A 20279-nucleotide genomic window follows, 5' to 3' on the forward strand; every position below is an offset into this window, starting at 1 on the left:
CAGGGGGCCCGGCCGGCTCCCCCCGCGCGCTCCCGAGCCCCCGCGCGCCCCCGCCAGCTGCTCTCCGCCTGGCGGCTCCCCAGAGGCAGAGGCACTGCGCGCGAGAGAGACTTGGAGACAAAGGGAGCAGACAAAGGGCGGCGCGGCCAGAGGCGTGCGGGGACCGGCGGGGGCCCGAACCTCCCAGTACGTACAGCTCCAACTTGTCCCCCCATCCCCATCCCCACCCCCGCCCCCATCTCCTGTGCTAGGGTCCCCGGGCAGGCCCAGAGTAGGCCCCCGGGCCCCTTTCCTTCCCCTCCCTTTCCCTCCTCTCCCCAAAGTGAATGGGATGCCCAGAGCCGCGGGGGGACGTGAAGCGGGACCCCAACAATGAGATCAAGGCAGCCCGCTCAGCTGGCGGGAGCGTCTGGCCGGGCCGGGGACTGGCGGTCCCCAAAGAGATTATCCCCTTTTTCCTGTCAAATGGAATGGAACAAATCAGTGGGGGGAGGCGGGGGCGGACTGATGGAGGAAGACCAGTGGGGCCCTGGCGGAACATCAGAAAGTCAGAGTGGTGGAAGAAGGGGGTGGGGGACCGCCTCCCTAGGGCTTTACGGCTTGCTTTGGGGTGTGAGTGCGGGGTATTGCTGGAATTGTAATCTGAAGTGGGTAAGGAGGCACAGTGTGTGCCCCCACCCTGAGCACCTGAGCTGATAGCTGTATTCCTAGCTTCTCGTCTCACTCCTCCTCCAGGTTGGAAGAGAAAAGGAGGGATGAAGAGGGAAGAGGGAAGAGTACCTCTGGTTTCTCCTCTCTTTATGCCCCTCCTCCCTGCCTCCCTTTCCTCTATTCCCCTCCCCCCCTCCCCTCTCCTTTCAGTCTGCCACCAAGCCCATGGGGGCCAAGTTAATGCCTCACACTTCCCGGCCCAACTATTGAAATCACTCAGGCCCTGAGCTCAGCACAAAGACTCTGCCCCAGCTCATCCATCAAACTGCAGGGGAGGTAAGAAGGGGCTGCCACGGCCTGGAAAATCCGTCTCAGGCTCCTGGAAGCTGAAGCCCACGAGTCTCTCTCCACCGCCCCCCCCCACAACCTTGGCTCCCACTTCCCAGCCAAAAGAATGTAGCAGTCCCTGACTGAGGGAAGGTGGAGAAGGCTGGATTTATAGGTCTTCTAGTCCCCATAACTCATTGCCTGGGTCACTTGTGCCATGTTTGGTAGTATGATCAAAGGATACTAGCAACTGGAGAGGATGGGGGGGAAGAGTTGGGGTGGGCTAGGTCCCCAGGCTCTTTCTCCTTATAGGAGGCATGGGAGTCAGGGAATCATTGGATTCCCAATCAATGGAGTAAGAACAAGAGGAATGAGAATTGTTTCTCTTTGGAACTGGGAAAGAGGACCCAGCTCAGACACATTAAATCTACTGAACTGAACTTCATTGCTTAATACCTTCTGAGGGGCAATGTGAGACTGGGGAATAATCATGTAATGATGGTAAATCAGGAAGGAGGGGAGAAAGAAGACGCTTTACTGGAAGGTTTGCAGCCCAGCCAAGTGCAGACCAAAAGATTCACATGGACAGAAGCCTGGCTCTGGCGCTTGTGGAACAGTGGCTGTGATGTGATCTGTGCCTTGTTTCTTCTTTCTACAAATGGCAGGGTGTTGTAGTGGGGAAAGCATTCAAGGAGAAGGCAGGAGAAAGCCTATCTCTGCCTCTTTGTGACCCTAGATAAGTCTCTTGATCCCTTTAAGACTAATCTGTTAAATGGGGATTTGGACCTTAATTTCAGGGTCTCTCTATGAAAGGAAGGAAGGAAATAAACATTGAAGTGCCTACTATAGGCACTGTGCTAAGTGCTTTACAGATATGATCTCCTTTGGGCTATGGATCTTTGTTTCTGTGAAATAAGTCCTATGTCAGTAAGTCCCTTGCTGAGGCTGTAGGTGAGGGTGGTCTTTGCACTGGCCTGTGTTTCTTGGGGCAGCCTGATGTTACCAGCTTAAATGATGTTGGTGACTCAGGTGAGAGGAAGCAAGAGCAGAAGAAGCCGGTTATGAATAGACTCCTGAATACTCAGGGGCTGCTTTGCTTCAGCTGCCAAGGGAAAATAATTATGGTGTTCCATTGGACCCCAGGGCCTCTTGAATTTAGACATAATGTGAATGATCCATGAATGAGGGATACTTTAGGGCTCCCCGTTTCGAACTCCCTAACCCAGGTTAGCTCAGCAGGATTGCATGCCTTGGAAATACTTCCTGAGCTCAGAGGCCAATCTGGGGTGTGTGTGTGTGTGTAAAAAAAGAAAGGACCTATAAGAGAAACAGCAGGTATGACTGACGGTGCTGTGTAGTAGAGTCAGACCTGGGTTCTGTCCTGTAGGATAACCTTTAATCATTTAGAGGCTACCCTCTTTTTCTGTATCAGATCTAAGATTGTTGTTGTTTTGCATTCTATGCATCAGATTTTAGGAAGATGAGCTGGAAAACATCCCAAAGAGGAAGGTGGGGGGGGCGGGGAGGGAAAGGAATAAATGTTTTTAAAGTGCCTACTATGTGGCAGACTGTCCTAAGCACTTTCCGAATATTATCTTATTTGATCCTCACAATTATCCTGGGAGGTGGGTGCTGTTATGATCCTCATTTTACAGTTGAGGAAACTGAGACAGATAGAGGTTAAGTGACTTGCCCAGGGTCACGCAGCCAGATTTGAGCTCAGGTCTTCCTGACTCCAGGCACAGCTCTCTATCCACTGTGCTACGAAGCTGCCTCCAGAATAGGATGGTCAGGATGGTGAGATGGACTGGAGGCCATGCTGGGTTAGAATCATAGCTGTTGTACTGGAAGATGATGCCTCAGTGGGCATTCAATTCAACCCCGTCTTTTCCAGATGAGGAAACAGGCCCAGGGTGGTTAATGACTTACCCAGGGTCACACAGGCAGAAGCTGGAATCAAACCCAGTTCCCATCACTCTCTCAGAACCCTTTTCAGGGCTCTTTCCAGTGTAGCCTCAGGATGACTTTCAAAACCCTGGAATTTAGCCAGGAAAAGGAAGACAGGCAAGGCATGGTGACTGATTTCTAATCTTTGAAGGGCCCCCAGCTGGCAGTACAAGGAGCCATGGCCTGAAGTCATAGAGGAGACAGTTTAAACTTAGTGTAAGAAAAAATTTCCCAACAACAAGAAGGGTTTTGAAGTGGTATAGGCCCCCTGCAAAGTAGGAGACAGTGTCCCCCTGGAGGTCTTTAAGCAGAGGTTGGAGGACCACTGACCAATAGTGTTGTAGAGGGAAGTTTTTGTTGAGGCAGGATTACCTAGTAGATAGAGAGCTAGCCTCTCAGTCAGGGAGATCTGGGTTTAAGTTCCTCTTCTGATACAGATTGCCTCTTTCCTTCTGGGCAAATCTCTATGAACAAAAAATTGTACAAGAGCTGTGGGTTTGCACTGGTAGAGAGTTTCCATTCTGGGAGTTCCCTATATCAATGACATCCCAGGTTCCACTCCCACCCCTGCCCCCTGAGAAGGGTTGGGATCAGCTAGATGGCCGATGAGGTCCCTTCCAATTTGTGAGAACACTCCTTTCTTTGGCTTAGATCACCACCCTTAGTTGGTCAGCAGAACGTTAGCTCCTTGAAAGCAGGGACTATAAAAAAATGAAACAAAACCCAAAACCTTTTTGTCTCTAGTGCCTAGCACTGTGCTTTATTATAATAATAACAGTTATTATTATTAATTTTTTTTGCTTTTTAGGTGAAGCAATCGGGGTTAAGTGACTTGCCCAGGGTCACACAGTAAGTGTCATGTGTCTGAGGCCAGATTTGAACTCGGGTCCTCCAAGGCAGGAGCTCTATTCATTTCACCAACTAGATGCCCCCAATTTTTTTTTGGTGAGGCAATTGGGGTTAAGTGACTTGTAACAGCTATATTTCTGTAGTGCTTTAAGGTTTGCAAAGTGCTTTGCATATATTGTCTCACTGGATCTTCACAACAACCCTGTTGAATAGGGTCTATATGTTGTCCCCATTTTGCAGGTGAGGAAACTGAGCCTGAGAGATGTTGGGTGACTTGCCCAGGGTCATATAGCTAGTTAGTATCTGAGGCTGTATTTGAACTCAGGTCTTCCTGATTCCAGTACTCTATCTGATAACAGACTGTTTTTTTTGTATATAGCAAGTGCTTAATAAATGCTTTTTCAATCAAATTGAATGATTGAAAGTTGTGATGGCCAAAAATACATCACCTAGTGGCCAACCTAATGATGATCATAGGATCACTGATATAGATACAAGGGTAATCTAATCCAACCAATTTTTACAGCTGAAACTAAAGCCCCCTTTCAGGTCATCCATCTATCCATCCATTTGCCCATCCATCTCCCCATCCATCTATTCATTCATCCATCTATCTATCCATCCATCCATCTGTCCACCCATCCATCCATCTACTCATCCATCTATTTACCCATCTCTCCAGCCATCCACCCATCCTTATATTTACTCTTCTATCTATCCATCCATCCATCTGTGCACCCATCCATCCATCTACTCATCTATCTATTTACCCATCTATCCTGCCATCCACCCATCCATATATTTGCTCTTCTATCTCTCCATCTATCCACCTATCCGCCCATCCATATATTTACTCTTCTATCTCTCCATCCATCCACCCATCTATCCCTTCAGTAAGCGGACAAGCCACAAGCTTCACGTGAGGTTTGTGGCTCCATTGCTCCCACTCCCTCTGCTTTTTCATTCCCAGTTTCCATTTTAAAACCTTCTCGAGTGTTTTCCCCTCAGGGCCCTGCCGCATTTCCCCAGGAAGCTGATTGCAGTTGGCAAATACTCTCTCTCCTCCCAAACATTTAGCTTTTTATCCTAGACTCCCTCCTACCTAGTCATCATGGGAAATGTGCAAATTATCTCAAATAACATTCCACCATGCAAAGGATGTTTCAGACTTTCATAAATTAACTCCAAATTCAATCTAGACACCATGACCATCCATCAGCATGATATAATCAAGCTCATGAGGAATCAGATTACAGTGACCCAAATGGGAATAACTAATGTCCTTTCCTCAAAGCATCTGCCCTCTGGACAATCTCCTTCTCCATTGTTGGTTTACAATCTGTCCTTTCCCCTATCCTCCTTTCTCCAAATCCCTCATCTTTCCTAATTCTGCCACTTAGCATCATTGCTTCTGTCTTCTATAGCCTTCAAACCCCAGGGTCAATGCTTGGAAGACAGGAGAGCCCCCCCCCCGGTGTCCCCTTAACTATCTGTGTGACCCTGGATAAGTCCCTTCTCTTCTCAGGGTCTCATGAGGTGATAGATTTAGATCTGGAAGGCACACTCTATTCCAGGGCTGTGAATTTGGCTAGGAAAAAATGACATCTTTATTTTGACTAACTTGTAGCTGAAATTTAGCATTTCCTTCAATTATGAATTTGTTTTAAAAACATGCTTCTGAGAAGCAGTCCATGGACTTCACCAGACACTGCCAAAGGGCTCCAAAAGTTAAGAATCTTTGATCTTGTCCAACACCCAAATTTTAGAGATGGGGAACTGAGTCTCAGGATGATCAAAAAGGATATATCTGTCTGTACTGAATCATAGTTCTAGAAATAGAAGGGGTCTCAGAGGTAATTTAGCACCCCACCCTCCATTTTACAGATGAAGAAGTAGAGGTTTAGGGCAATAAATTGACTTGCTGCAGGTCACACAAGCTGGGGTTTAAACACAGGTCTTCTAAATCCAAGTCTACTGGTCTTTCCACTGCCCCTTGTGCTGAAGTCCAAACTAATGTGGCAGAATAAAGACAAACAAGGTCAACACGGTCAAATCCCCAAATCCCTACTTGGATTTGGTTTCTTCCTTTGTAAAATGTGGAGATTGGATGTCTGACTTCTGTCTTTTTCAATACGGTGGGAGATTGATCCACATAAATACCTGGAAGGCAAAGGTTCATATGCCAGATGGTTGGGATTGGAGGTGGGAGGGAGGCAGTTCTAGGTGTATGTAGATTACAGAATGAGGAGAGGAAAAGATGGTGGCAGAGGGAAGTGAAAGAGGAATCAGGAGCCCTCTGGAATTGGCTTCCTGAGAATTATGGTAGTTGTCTCATAAGGGCCCTAAAGCTAAAAATCCTGAGCCCACATAGCCCCCCAGTAATATAGAGACTGAATAGGTTGAAGGGAGGCAAAGAAAGGTTTTCCCCTTGAAGACTATGGTCACAAAAGCCATACTAACCTTCAAGAGGAGCAAATGGGCTCGTTCCTCCATATTTAGTTGGTTTAGTCAAAAGATTGATCTTTCGAGTACACGTAATGAGACATGGCATAATTTTAGGGGATCCAAGGAAAAGTCCACCTAATTCTAAACTACAAAAGGAAATGGAAAGAGCCCCGGATTTGGAGTCAGAAGACTTAGGTTTGAGTTCCTCTTCCTCTCTGGGCCTCAGTTTCCTTCTCTGTAAAATAAAGTGGCTGACTAGGTGATCTCGAAGGTCCCTTCTGGTTCTTGACCCCATATAGTCCAGCCCCCTCAATTTTATAGAGAAGGAAACCAAGGCTTAAGCAACTGGCTTGGGGGTCACAGAGGTAGTAGTCAGTATTTGAACCCAGCTCTTTTTGACTTCAGAACCGCCATTCATTTCACTATACTACTCTGACTCCCTGAGGGATAAGTTGCCTTCTCCCATTAACCCCAGAATCCTTTCCTTCCAGTGGGTCAGGGTGAAAGCAAATACTTCTGGGAGGGGTCACAATCATTCAATCATCAGCACCTACTATTGGGCACCTACTAAGTACCAGGCACTGGAGATGTAAAACAAGGAATGGAAAAGTCCCTACTCCCATGGAGCTTATATTCATCCTAACAAGTTAAAGTGTTAATGAACTTTAAACTGCTGCCTTCCATAAATGTGAATACCCTTTGGCTGAAGGCTAGAGATAGACTTCCGATAAGGATCAGCAAATATTCCAGGTTCGATTCCTGAGTTAGCAGTTTGATCGCTAACCTTTCTATCTGTGTGACCTGGGGAAAATAATTTAATCTCTGTAAAATGAACTGGTTGGTCAAAGGTCAATTAATCAACAAGAGTTTATTAAGCATCTACTGTGTGCCAGGCCTGTGTTAGGAGCTGGGAATACAAGTACAAAGAATAAAACAATCCCTAGTCACAGTGAGTTTACATTGAGTTAATACATGTAAAGCATTTTATAAACCCTAAAAAGCGATACATGAATGCTAGTTGTTATTATTATTATTTTTTTTAGCCAAAGACAAGAACATTATCAGAACATTGGTCATATTGGGCAGACTCTTAAGGAGTCTGAACATTAGTAAGCTATTGGCTAGATTATAAGAATCTGAGCCAGTTGTTATGTTTTTAAAAAATAAAATTTTATTTATATCTTTCATTTTTTACATCAACCAGATTTCCTTTTGTATGTATCTGGCTCTCCCTCCCAGAGAGCTATCCTTTATAACAAAGAATTGAGGTTACATTTTTATAAGGGAGACAATAAATACGTACAAAAATATATCCACCATAAAGTTAATAAATACAAACATATCATAATGATAGCTAACATTTAAGGTTTGCAAAGTTATTTACGTGTGGTATTTCATTTGATCCTCTCAACAACTCTGTGAGCTAGGTGCTATGGATATGCCCATTTTACAGATAAGGAAACTGAGGCCGAGGTTAAGTGACTTGCCAAGTGCCCATATTTAGCGCATTGCTAAGTATATACAAGGTAGTTAACTAGTAAGGTCGTTTGGGAAGGAAGAAGTTAAAAGATAATAATAACGAACATGTTAGCGCTTACTATTTGAGCGCTTTACAAATAAAATCTCACTTGATGATCTCTAATATTTCTTTGGGCTTTGAAAAGTTATAGTTTTAAACTTCTTGGGGACAGGGCTTGTAAAGCATCCTGGCTTTGCGGCTCCTTCCCACCTGTCCAGATGTTGCCAACATCTCCGCCGCTGGGGGCTCCGCGGAGCGCGCAGGGGAGGGGCGAAGCGTGGCGTAGGTGCGGGCCCGGGATAGGGGCGGAGCCCGGAATCTGACGGGCGCTAGGACCCGGTGGGAGGCGGTGGGACGTCACCCCACCGCGCTCCTGGGAGACCGGGGTTCCGCGCTGGGGCCGCGGGTAGAGAAGGAGCGGGAGCCGGAGCCGAGTGTCTGGGTTCGTTAGCCTCGCGCTGAGCGCCAGCAGCCGGTACTGGTCCCCTGGGGTCGAAGGGAGGAGGGGTGCCGGGCGGGTGGGTATTGTGTAGCGGAGAGGGGTGCAGGGCGCTGCCCAGCTGCTGCTGCCAGCTGTGCCAACTGTGCCCCGGACCCGCCGCCGGAGCCAGTTGTGCACTGTCCGAGCGTGGGAGAGAGGCTAGCAGCCTTTCCCCTTCTCAGATCGCCCCCCTTTCCAGGCTCCTTCTCCCCCGCCGCCTCCACGGCAGCTGCATGTTTCGGGGGTCCTCATTTTCAGGCGAGCATTCTAGGGGCGCCCCTTCCTTCCTCCCACCTCCTCCGACCCCCCACCATCCTGGAAATCCCAGGAAGGGGGACGTGGAGACTGAACTTTCCTGGGCCCTCGGCTGCCTGCAGTCTTGGCCGTGGGAGGGCCTTGGGTTCAGATGACCGGCTTAGGCTTGGCAAACCAGAGCCCCGTGCTACCCTCCAGACGCCTGGAAGAAGGGGACCATGCTTATTTTACTGTGGGACCCCTTTCCCTCCCCAAAAACCTGATCACCCGTCCCTACTACCCTCGGGTTTGTTTGGTCCAGCAGTTCTGGTTAATTTCTCTTAAACTTCCAGGAGGCTAGAGATGGTTTCATTTCATTTTTTTGTCTTCTCATCCCCATCCGTTACACAGCATTGGCTTCTGAGGCCTTAGAGTGTGGGAACCTGGAGGGTGAAGGCTAGTCTGTTCACTCATTTATTCAGTAAACATTTTAAAATGCTAATTATGTGTACTAGGTACTGGGGATACCAGGACAATGGCAAAATGAAGGGAAAAAAACAAACAAACCTGAAACAGTTCCTTCCCTCAAGGAGGTCATATTTTCATAGGGTTGTTATGAATCAAATGAAATTATATATGTGAAGCACTTTGCAAATGTGGCTATGTAGATGTTAGCTATTATTATCATTGATATTATGTAGGAATATCTTTGCAGTCTAGGCTGCCCTAACGTGACTCCAGCTGTTAGGATTCAGGGGAGCAATAGGGATGGTGCTCAGCAGTAGGGTTTTGGAGACTTTCCTTTCCCATTAGGAAGAAGGGATCAACAGCAGCCTGAACCCACCAGTCTGGGTGGCAGATGAAGTCTCCCCTGGAAGTGTAAGGGCTTCTTAAGTTCTTAATTTCACTTTAATTAATTGTATATGTTGGATAATTTAATAATGATTTTATTTATATAAATTTAAATCTGTATAATAATAATTTAAGGTTCTATTTCTTTACCCATGTGGATCTGAGTGCCTCTTTGTCCCTTTGGGTTCGGTGGGACAGTGGATACAATTAGGCTGAGCAGTTGCTTTGGAAAGAGACTAGGCCTTCTTTCTCCTCTCCCAGGTGGCCAGAAGAATGACCACCCTCACTCGTCAGGACCTTAACTTTGGACAAGGTAAGAGCTCTCAGTTTTTCAGACACTCCTGCTGGAGAGCTGACATCAGGCTGGCTGTGGTGGTGGTGTCACTGGGTGTGAATCTGCTCACCCAGCGGCACCTCACAGCGTGTTTCCCTGTTTCCAGTTGTGGCTGATGTTCTCTGTGAATTCTTGGAAGTGGCTGTGCATCTCATCCTCTATGTCCGAGAGGTTTACCCTATTGGAATCTTCCAGAAGAGAAAGAAGTACAATGTGCCTGTCCAGGTAGGGGATGGAGCTGTGAGGATATTTGGTTCTTGCTCAACTCATTTTATGAAGGACATTGTTGATAAAGTCACTTGGGTCCAGGGGGACAAGGGGACAGGAGAGTATGCCACATTGGTATCATTTGGAAAACCTGGGCTATTTGCCCTAGAAAACATACTTGATAGCTATTTTCATAGCTCAAAGGGTGCTCACGTGGAAAGGGGTTTTTGACTGCTCCTTTTAGCCGAAAAGACAGAACCAGGTGAAAGTGGCAGAGAGGCAGATTTTGGTTGGTTATAAGGAAAATTTCCAAACAGCTGTTGAGAAGCGGGGCAGGCTTTCTTAGGGGATAGTGGGTGCCCTGTGAGTAGGAAATCGTCTAGTGGAAGCTAGATGCTCACTTTTGGGTGTATCATAGCTCTAGAGCAGGAAGGAGCCTCAGGGGATTATGTGATTCAACCCTTTCGTTTTAAAGGTGAAAAAACTGAGCCCAACAGAGGTGGCATGGCTCCTCTCTTGTATCCCCAGCACTTGTTTATTGAATTGTACAAGGTGGGAAGGTAGTCAGTAAACATTTATTAAGCACCTACTCTGCGCCAGGCATTGTACTAAGTGCTAGGGATATAAATAAGAACAAGAATGACAATCCCTGCCCTCAACAAGCTTACAGTCAAATGGAAGGGAAGGAAACCGGTTTAGCCAGGGAAGTTCTGAGTGTGCTAAAGGGAGGCTTTGTGAGGAGTTTGCTGCCCCTCCCTCCAGTCGGGGGGGGGGGGGAGGGGCATCTGAGGTGAAGAGTGTGGAGGCTGGATCAATTTCCAGGATGATTCGATTTCAGGTGATGAGCTTACCCTGGGGGAGGCCTGGTGTTCCAGAAAAGCAGCTGATGGGGAATGAAGAGCAGTCACTGACTGCATTTCCAATGTAATTTCTGCTGCTCCCTGATTTGATGTCTCTTGGGGAAAGCGACGTGGGTGTAGGAAATACAGAATAAATGCAGGCTGGTATTTCAGGGGAAAGTATTTAGCAGCTGAGGGATTCAGGAAAGGCCTCACGTCAAACTCCCATGCTTGGAACTGAACCTTGAAGGTGCTGGTGGGATTAGATCACCTCTGAAGTCCTTCCAAGTCCATGGTTCTGAAAGGAAGCTTCAAAAGAAATCGCTAAACCGGAGCACCATGCTGGGAAGTAGAAGCAGTCTTTAAAAATAACAGCTGGCATTTATGTAGAGCCCACTGTGTTCCAGACGCTGTGCTCAGTGCTTTCCAAATATTATCAGATCTGATCCTCAAAACAACCCTGGGAGGTGGGGGCTGTTATTATCTTCATTTTACAATTGATAAAACTGAGGCAAATAGAGGGTAAGACTTGCCCAGGGTCATATGGCTAGTAAGTATCTGAGGATTTGAACTCAGGTCTTCCTGACTGTAGGCCCAGTAGGATACCTAGCTGCCTTGATCCTAGACTTCCAGGGTGGGTTACAGAGTGCCGGAAATGAGGAAGGCTCCAGGAATCCTCAGTAGGTCTTTGGAGGAGTGTGGTGGGGGTTGGGGGCAGGGGCAGACCTGTGTCTTGGGTCTCTTTGGGATTCCTTCTTGGCACGGGTTTGACTAGCTGTCCTCGGGAGTCTTTCCCACCTCTGAGATTCTTCTAATCTGTGGAAGTTTTTAGAGTCCTATTCTGAGAAAAGGAATGTCCCAGGTGTGAAAGGAAGAACAGTGAAAGCTGAGCTACACCCTCTTGTCTCGGAGGGCTTGCTGGCTTTTCTTCTGAGCCTGAGCCCTGGAGCCCTGGCAAGTTGACCCCTGGTCCTTCCTTGGCCTCTGAGATCCCCAGAGCCCTTCATTTTTCCTGGCCCACTTGTGAATGAAATCATCCTCCCCCTAATCTCCTTCGAAATTGTTGACTGGGAAAGAAAAATTTTTCTAGGTGATCTCAGGGAGAGAAGACAGCAAAGCCAGAGAAGCTACCCAGAAAATTGTTCTTTCATTCATTAACTCTTCTTATCTCTGAATGCCTGGTTGGGCTTTATCCAATCCTAAACCTCCCTTAATGTCTCCTAACCAGATTTGGGATGGGAAAGAGATGGGAAGCCTCCACCCCTTCCAATGCTGGGTCCATAATCAAGTCAACTGCTGTTGTGGTCCATGGAAAGAATGTGTCAATCTACTGCTCTTTGTTGGCTCCACCATAACTTTCCTAACCAAAATGGCCCTCCCTGGTCACTACTCCCTTTTTATATGTTCTCTTCCCCTTATTTGATAGAGCAAACACAACAGTTGTAATTTTCATCCTTCCTCCCCCCACTCAACTTAGAAAAAAGGTAATAGATGGATAGAGTAAGATCGATCAACATTTATTGTTATTATTAGCATATTATTATCATGGACCTACTTTGCGCCAGGTGCTGGGGATACATAGACAAGTAAAAGAATCTTGCCCTCAAAGAGTTTATATTCTTTTTGGGGAAATAAACATATGTGGGTGTGTATACAAAATAAATATAGGATGATATTGCAGGGTGATATGGGCAGCTGGCATAGGTGGGAGGTGGAGGGGGGGGGTGGAGATAGCTCACTGGTCTGGCCTGGAGTCAGGAAGACCTGAGTTAAAACCAGCCCCAGACATTTACTAGCTGTGTGACCCTGGGCAAGTCATTTCAGCCTGTTTGCCTCAGTTTCCTCATCTGTAAAATGAACTGGAGAAGGAAATGGCAAACCACTCCAGTGTCTTTGCCAAGAAAACCCCAAATAGAGTCACAAAGAGTCAGACCTGACTGAAAAACAACTGAACAGTATTACAGGGGAATGCACTGGAGACTGAAGGATTCAGGAAAGGCCTCTGGATTCCCACATATGGCTTTTTGGCCCTATTCTGAATTTTGAGAATCAAGTGAAGCTTGAAGCCTGCAGAGAAGCAGTTGGCATAGTGAGTAGAGAGCTGGCCCTGAGAGTGGTTCCAACCTTTGACACCTACTGGCTGTGTGACCTTGGATAAGTCAAGACTTTAGTGTCAGAGAAGACAAAGAGGCTGATCTGCTTTGGTGGAGGGAGTTCCCTATACCAAATAAAACTACAGGTCTAGTGCTTTTTCCCCTTTGAAGGATGGAAGTCAAGTCTTAATAAGAACAAAAGATCTCCCCACTTTGCACAGCAGGGAGAAAACATGGGATCTCCCCTCCTTGATGGCAGTGTGGCTTCATTTTGTCTCTCTAGTCCCAGCTCCTAGCCTATTTCCTGACATATAATGGATAAAGACATCAAGCCCTGAATTCAAATGTGGCCTCAGGTACTTACTGTCTGTGGCTGTGGGCAAGCCACTCACCCTCTGTTTGCCTCAGTTTCCTCAGCAGTAAAGTGGAAATAATAACAGCACCTCCCTGCCAAGGTTGTTGTACAGATAAAAGGAGATCACATTTGTAAAGCACCATGTAAAGGCTTACTGTTAATAATGAAATGCTGTTCTAGGGTGGGGACTGATGGTTTTTGTAGTTGTAATTTTTTTGTTGTTAAATTGAATTAAGTTAGAGCTCGGATGAAAAGCCTTTAGTAAACACTGACTGTGTTAAGTATAAATACAAAAGCAAAGAAGCTTAGATTCTAATGGGGAGATAACAATGTATGGAAGGGTTTTGTTGTTCAGTCTTTTCAGCTATATCTGACTCTTTGTGACTCTATTTGGGATTTTCTTGGCAAAGATACTGGACTGGTCTGCCATTTCCTTCTCCAGCTCATTTTAGAGATGAGGAAACTGAGGCAAACAGGGTGAAGTGACTTGCCCAGGGTCACAGAGCTAGTAAGTGTCTTAGGCTAAATTGATACTCAGGTCTTTGTGACTCCAGGCCTGGCTCTCTGTGCACTATGTCACCTAGCTGCCCTTGGAAGGGTTAACATTAAGGGCAAATTGGGCTTATTGGGAGGGTATCCTTGTGAGAGTGGTGGTGTCCCCAATAGTGAAGGATGGCTAGGCCTTTTTCCAAATATCTCCTTTGTCCCCTCATTAAAGACAGAACCTTGAACTGTTCTAGGGTGGTGGTCTTTAAATCATTCTGTTTGTTTGTTTGTTTTTGGCTCATGCCACAGCATTCTTTGCCTTCAGGGCATGCTGAAGATTTTTTTCTATTTTTAAAAATACGCTTTTATTTATTTCATTAAATATTTCCCAATTGCTTGTAAAAATATTTTAAGCAATCATTTTTCAGAAATTTGCATTCCAAATTCTGTCCCTCCCTCCTGCTGCCCCTCTCCCCTCCTTGAGAAGGCTGATTTTATGTCAGTTACTGTCGTGTAGTCTTTCAAACTATATTTCCATACTAACTGTGTTGTTAAAGAAAACACAGACAAAAAAAAATGTGCTTCAGTCTGCATTCAGAGCTCATCAGTTCACTCTCTGGAAGTAGGTAGTGATTTTTATCATGGGTCCTTTGGAATTGTCTTGGATCATTATCTTGATCAAAATTGCTAAGTCATTCACAGTTAATCATCCTTACGGTATTCCTGTTACTTTGCACAATGTTCTCCTGGTTCTGCTCACTTCACTCTGCATCAGTTCATGTGAGTCTTCCCAAGTTTTTCTGAAGCCATCCTGCTCATCATTTCTTTTCTTTTTTTTTTAAATTTGAAATATGGATTTATTAGCGCACGGCTGCAAGGGGTACATACCCAAATCGAGCAGCCCTGATCAGGGGCAGAGCTTGAGTTTATAAGGGCAGAGGCCATAGAGAAAACATTCAGGGGTTGCATAAGCGGGAAGTTACAGAAGCCAAACAAGCGATTGGTTAATCCTGCCTTTGGGACCATGTAAGGATCATGGAATAAGATTGGGGCAGGTATCTTTCTTGGCAGGTTTTCTAAGGCGGGAACTCCTACTTCTGTGAAGAAGGGCATACAAGGTGAAGGTCAGGAAACAAAATGGAGTTCAGCACAAGGAGTCCAATACTTCATTCCCCACTTCTTTTGTGTACCGTGTCAAACCCTTGACGTGTAGGGGGCTGCACCATTGTAGGGTGCAAAGGAGGCGGATGCCAGGGGCTGATAGCTGCTCATCATTTCTTATGGCATAATAGTATTCCATCACATTCACATACCAGAACTTACTCAGCTATTCCCCAGTTGATGGGCATCTCCCCAATTGCCACCAGAAAAAGAACTTTGTTTTAAACAGTAACAATCTGTTTTTTATTTTTTTCCACTTAACAGTATTTTATTTTTTCCAATTATGAGTAAAGATAGTTTTCAGCTTTCACTTTTGTAAGATTTTGAGGTCCAAATTTTTTTTCTCCCTCCCATCCACCTCCCAAATATGGTAAGCAATCACGTTAAACACATTTCCACATTGGTCATGTTGTGAAAGAAGAATCAGAACAAAAGGGAAAAACTACAAGAAAGAAAAAACAAACAAAAAAAGAGAATGCTTTGATCTGCATTCAGACTCCATACTTCTTTGGATGTGGATAGCATTTTCCATCATGAGTCTACAAAAAGAACTTCTATAAATATTTTTGTATGTATAGGTCCTTTTCCTTTTCCTTTGATCTCTTTGGATTACGGACCTGGTGGTGGTATTGCTGGGTCAAAGAGTCCTTTGGACATAGTTCCAAATTGCTCTCCGTACTGAAGATTTAAATTGGCAGCTGGGAGGCATGTGATACATACACAAAGTTTTCCCCTCAGTGAGAGCCGCCGTTTTTGTTTCTTGTGAGTTCAAGGTTCTCTCTGTTCTGAGGTGTCTTGAGCCTATGGCTGATGGGCAAGTTGTGTTTTTTTTTTCCTTTTAAATTTTGTGAATACTTGACTCACTTTGGTGCATATGCTGGTGAAGTCAAATTTATATAAAAATTATTTACAAATGACCTTTTTTCTATAATTACATGCAACATTTTGTGGCACACCCATGGCATGCCCATTGATAACCACTGAACCAGGGGAGATGAGGGTGGGGATAGCAGTTCTTGGGCTCCTCCATTCCACCCTTATTCCCTTTCTCTTTTTCCTTGTTTCTTCCTTGGCTCTATTGCAGTCGGATTACTTGTGGCTTTAGGGCAGAGATAGTTTTACTCTTTTTTAGTCTCTGTATCCTCAGCATCTGCTCTGTGTACATAGTAGGAGCTTAATAAATGCTGAGTGATTATCCCAAGGACCTCTTTCTTGGTTCTTCTATGAACAGATGTCCTGCCATCCGGAGCTGAATCAGTACATTCAAGATACCCTTCACTGCGTTAAGCCACTACTGGAGAAGGTGAGTAGTAATGGTGCTGCCCCTGCCCTGCAGATCCCCCAGTCCCTCTGGTCCTTTCTAGCTGCCTCACTGTGCTCCTCATGGATTCTGGCTGAGCATTGAGACAGGTCATCTGATTAAATCTAGGGCTGAAGGGTCCTTGGAGATCATCTAGTCTAGCCTCTTCATTTTACAGACTGATAAACTGAGGCCCAGATGGGTTGAAATGGCTTACCCAAATTCACAGGGGTAGTAAGTAGCTGAGTGGATATTGGAACCTGGGTCCTCTGTTTCCTCTTCTCTAAAATGAGAGAGTTAATAGTCTCTAACGCCCCCTCTGCCTCTAAAGCTGTGATCCTCTGAATCCAGATGCAGCCCATCCTCTTTGTCTCCTGCGCAATGTTTCTCTCTTGTATTGGTTACATGATAGACAGAGATGCAGGATAGCACAGTGGTAGAGAGCTGGCCTGACACATACTGGCAGGATGGCCTTTGGGCAAGCCAGGATTGGTACCTCTCGGTGCCCAGGCCACTCTCTTTGGCAAGGTAAAGAACAGTTGATATCTGCATAGGTGAAGGAGCTTCCTTACCAGGTGGTATTGAATGAAATCACACACACACACACACACACACACACATGCACAGAGTCAAAATTCAATGCCTAGATTACTCTACTGTGTGCCTTCCCCCCACCACCATTATCTTCCATTCACCATGTCTGGACATAGTTTGCATGTTGTCTCTCCCATTAGGAAGCAAAGTCCTGGAGGGCAGGGGGTGGTTTTACTTTTCTTTTTATCTTTAACCCTTAGCATAGTGCCTGGCACACAGTAGGCGCTTCATAAATGCTTATGGACTTGATTGTTGACTGACTTCAGGAATAGAAGGGAGCAAAAGCAGGGGTCTTTGGGCACCGACTGACTTTAGGCGATTTTCATAACTCTGACCTATGGAGGACTTGGGGGTTTGTGTTCTGGGTCTCTCTGCCCGCTGTGGGATGCCTGAGAAAGATGTGGGCACTAAGATGCTGGTTTCTAAATTGTTATGGTCGCTGTGGTTGATGTTGCTGTGGGATGGGATGACCTATATTTGCAGAATGATGTGGAGAAGGTCGTGGTGGTGATTTTGGACAAAGAGCACCACCCAGTGGAGAGATTTGTCTTCGAAATCACTCAGCCTCCACTGCTTTCTATCAGGTAAGCCCAGAACTCTGGCCTCCCTTCTTTGAAAAGAGTCACAGAACGGGAGGATTGCTCAGATAAAGAAGAACATGGCCTTAGAAGGGAGAACTTAAGAGCTTAGAACATTGTTAAAATGTTAGAGCTAGGTGGGACCCTTAGTACCCATAATGATAGAACTTAGAGGGATTCTAGCTCAGAAAATGTCAGAGGGGAGGAACCTTAGACTGGAGAATGTCACAGCATGGGATGTCTGATAGAACCAGAAAGGACCTCATCACAGAGAACATTGGGGTTCTTGACCTGACCCCATGAGCTTATTTTCTAACAATTTGATAACCACATTTCAGTAGAAGTGGCTTCTTTTATAGTCCTATATATTTTATTTTTAGGCATTTAAAAACATGATTCTGAAAAGGGGTCTGTTCACAGGCTTCCTCAGACTGCCAGAGGGCCTGGTCTAACCTCTAGATTTTAGGGATGAAGAACTGAGGCTGAGGAAGGTCAAAAAAGGGCATACCTATGTGTAGCTTGGCATTTCTCATAGGATCATAGGTCTGTAGCTAGAAGAGGGCTCAGAGGGATCTAGTACTTCCACCACCCAATTTTAGAGGAAAAAAAGGCTGGAAGGTAAAGTGATTTATCCAAGGTCACCAGGGAGCAGAGTGAGGATTTGAACCCATGTCTTCAATTCTCCTCTTGTTTTTTGTCCCCATGTAGCAATATCATGCTAAAGCCCCATACTGATGTGCTTAGGAGACCCAAAGAATGGGGCAGACTGATGGAGGGGACCCAGAACCCTTTGCTAGACTCTACTTACATGGCTTTAGTGAAAAGACCACCCGACCTTCAGGGTCTTTGAGTTCCAGTTTCATCTTGTCACGTGGCTTCTTCTCTCTGGGCCCTAGTTTCTCCATCTATAAAATGAGGAGAATTAATTGAGATGATCTTCCAAGGCTCCAGCTGACTCTCACTGGGTGGGTGAGGCCTGTTGGTGAAAGCTCCCTCCAGTGCACACAGGGTGGGTCACGAGCTCCTCTCATTCCCAGCTCAGACTCTCTGCTGTCTCATGTGGAGCAGCTACTTCGTGCCTTCATCCTGAAGATCAGCGTCTGTGATGCCGTCCTGGACCACAACCCCCCAGGTAGGCCCTGTTGAGTGTTCTGACGCTGGGCTTTGGGTGTTTGCTGGTTTTTTCCTGTCTGTTCTCTCCTGGATTGGTGTCCATCCCGTTGGGCATCTGTCCTTGTGGATGGGCCTGGAGGGGAGCTTCGTAGAGGCCGTTCCTCGAGCAGAGCTGAATTCCTCCAGCACTCCTGGGGATGCACACACCTTGGTCCAGTGCCCCATATGCTCCATGGGGTGTGCTCCAACCCAGCCCATTACTCTGCCTCTTTCATGAAGCCATTTGTACCCCTCCCATTCTTCAGAGCCCAGCTTCCCCCTTGCCACCTCATGGAAGTCTTCCACGATGGACTTAATTCTCCTGGGTCCAATCACACTGTCCACTCTACTTTAGTGAGGCTGTAGTCTATTTCCACTGTGACCATTTCTACTTATGTATGTCCATTTTTAAAAAAGAGACTGTCCTTAAGTCTTTCCACACCTATATTTAATCTTCATTAGACCAGGGAGTGCTGAAAGGACAGAGGCTTTGAGTGGGCAGAAGTGGGGATGGCCTTGAAGGAAACTAGTCTTGGATGATGGGTCCAGTGGTGCAGGCCCCGGGTCATTTTACCCTGAGTATTCAAAGGCCAGAGCACTGTGGTACAGCTGGCCAGCTGGGAAGGGCAGATGGAAAGGAGACGGGGGAGTGATCAGGCTTCCTCTCAGTGGGTACCACCCTTCTCCTCCTGCTCTGATGTCCCCTCCTGCCCTACGCAGGCTGCACCTTCACTGTCTTGGTCCACACGCGGGAAGCGGCCACACGAAACATGGAGAAGATTCAGGTGATCAAGGTGAGTTCTGATCCCTGACGGTAATGTCTTGAGGATGTTTGGTCTCCAGTTTTGCTTCTGACAGGGACTTGCTATGTGAACTTGCAGCGGTCTTTTTCCCGCTTGCCACCTGATTCCTCACCTGTGAATGGCTGAAGTCAGTATGAATGAGTAAACGAAAAAGCATTTGCAAAATGCCTGCTATGTATGCACTGAAGAGACAAATACCTAAGTGAGATAACCTTTAGCCTCTGGGGGAGACAGTATGTCTGGGGATGGAGGCCAAGAAAGGAGGAGGATTGTGGTCTGAGGATCGCAGGGATTCAGAATGGAGCCGTTAAGTTAAGATTATCATGCCCATTCCAGAAGGTGGTGTTGATGAGATTAATGTATCCCAAGCCAGTGAGAGGTGTTGGGGAGGAAAGGCAGGGAAGATGGTGAGACACTTGGGGTGGCTGGACAGTATGACAAACATGGTTTAGAGCTGCCTGGACATGTTGTGGATTGGCTGAGTATGGACTGCCTCATGTACTCTGGACAGTCCAGTCTCAGACCAGGAGGTCCAAAGCTGGGTGGATGAACTCCCAGGTAGGAGGGGCATGGTCTTTGGGTGCAGGGAGTAGATAATGTAGGGCAAATGGCAGGGTCTGCCCAGGGTCTGAAGCAAGGTCAGGGACCTGCTAGGTTGATAATGGTGAGTTGGGTGAGTTGACCTTTACTCACCAATCAGGACCACTCAGTACTTCCAGGGTCTGGGATTTTGTGGGGAAAGAAAGGGGTGATGACTCCACAGTTCGCTGCTTGACTTTGGCAGTCATGATGCTAAGGAGATGTGCAAGGATCCTAGTGGGTTGGAGGGACCATCCTTGGTGAGCTCAGGGAGGGTGGCAGATGAGGTTTGAACTAGGTAGATAGGCAGGGATGGCTTGTCATCTGCACCATGGCATATGGGAGTGGTCCTCTCTCCCCTTCTCAGCTTAGCAGGTGATTGTCTGCCCAAAACAGTCCATCTGCTCTCTGGCCAGCTGAGTGAGGAGCCTCTGTCTCTGGGCCTTTACAGAAAAGGTGGTCCTGTCAGAACCAGCCATTTCTTATGCCAGGA

General features: G+C 46.5%; 1 protein-coding gene across 6 annotated transcripts in view; it reads left to right on the top strand.

Moving 5' to 3' along the window:
* Window positions 1–20279, top strand: part of MAD2L2 (mitotic arrest deficient 2 like 2) — a 27883-nt gene continuing 7604 nt past the window's right edge. Inside the window, exons 1-8 of one of the 6 annotated variants that reach the window (XM_020973873.2) lie at window positions 832–987; window positions 3734–3774; window positions 9567–9618; window positions 9746–9864; window positions 16012–16083; window positions 17158–17258; window positions 18290–18384; window positions 19125–19198. In XM_020973873.2, the coding sequence (XP_020829532.1) occupies window positions 9579–9618; window positions 9746–9864; window positions 16012–16083; window positions 17158–17258; window positions 18290–18384; window positions 19125–19198 (501 nt within the window). In that variant the 5' untranslated portion in view covers window positions 832–987; window positions 3734–3774; window positions 9567–9578. Of the gene's footprint in view, window positions 187–831; window positions 988–3733; window positions 3775–8077; window positions 8214–9266; window positions 9333–9566; window positions 9619–9745; window positions 9865–16011; window positions 16084–17157; window positions 17259–18289; window positions 18385–19124; window positions 19199–20279 lie in introns of those variants that run through there. The other 5 variants (XM_020973881.2, XM_078145677.1, XM_078145678.1 and 2 more) reach the window with 5 other exon arrangements.

This window comes from Phascolarctos cinereus, unplaced genomic scaffold (assembly GCF_003287225.1).
Source record: "Phascolarctos cinereus isolate Bilbo 61053 unplaced genomic scaffold, phaCin_HiC Scaffold_726;HRSCAF=1367, whole genome shotgun sequence".
In the NCBI taxonomy this organism is placed as follows: domain Eukaryota; kingdom Metazoa; phylum Chordata; class Mammalia; order Diprotodontia; family Phascolarctidae; genus Phascolarctos; species Phascolarctos cinereus.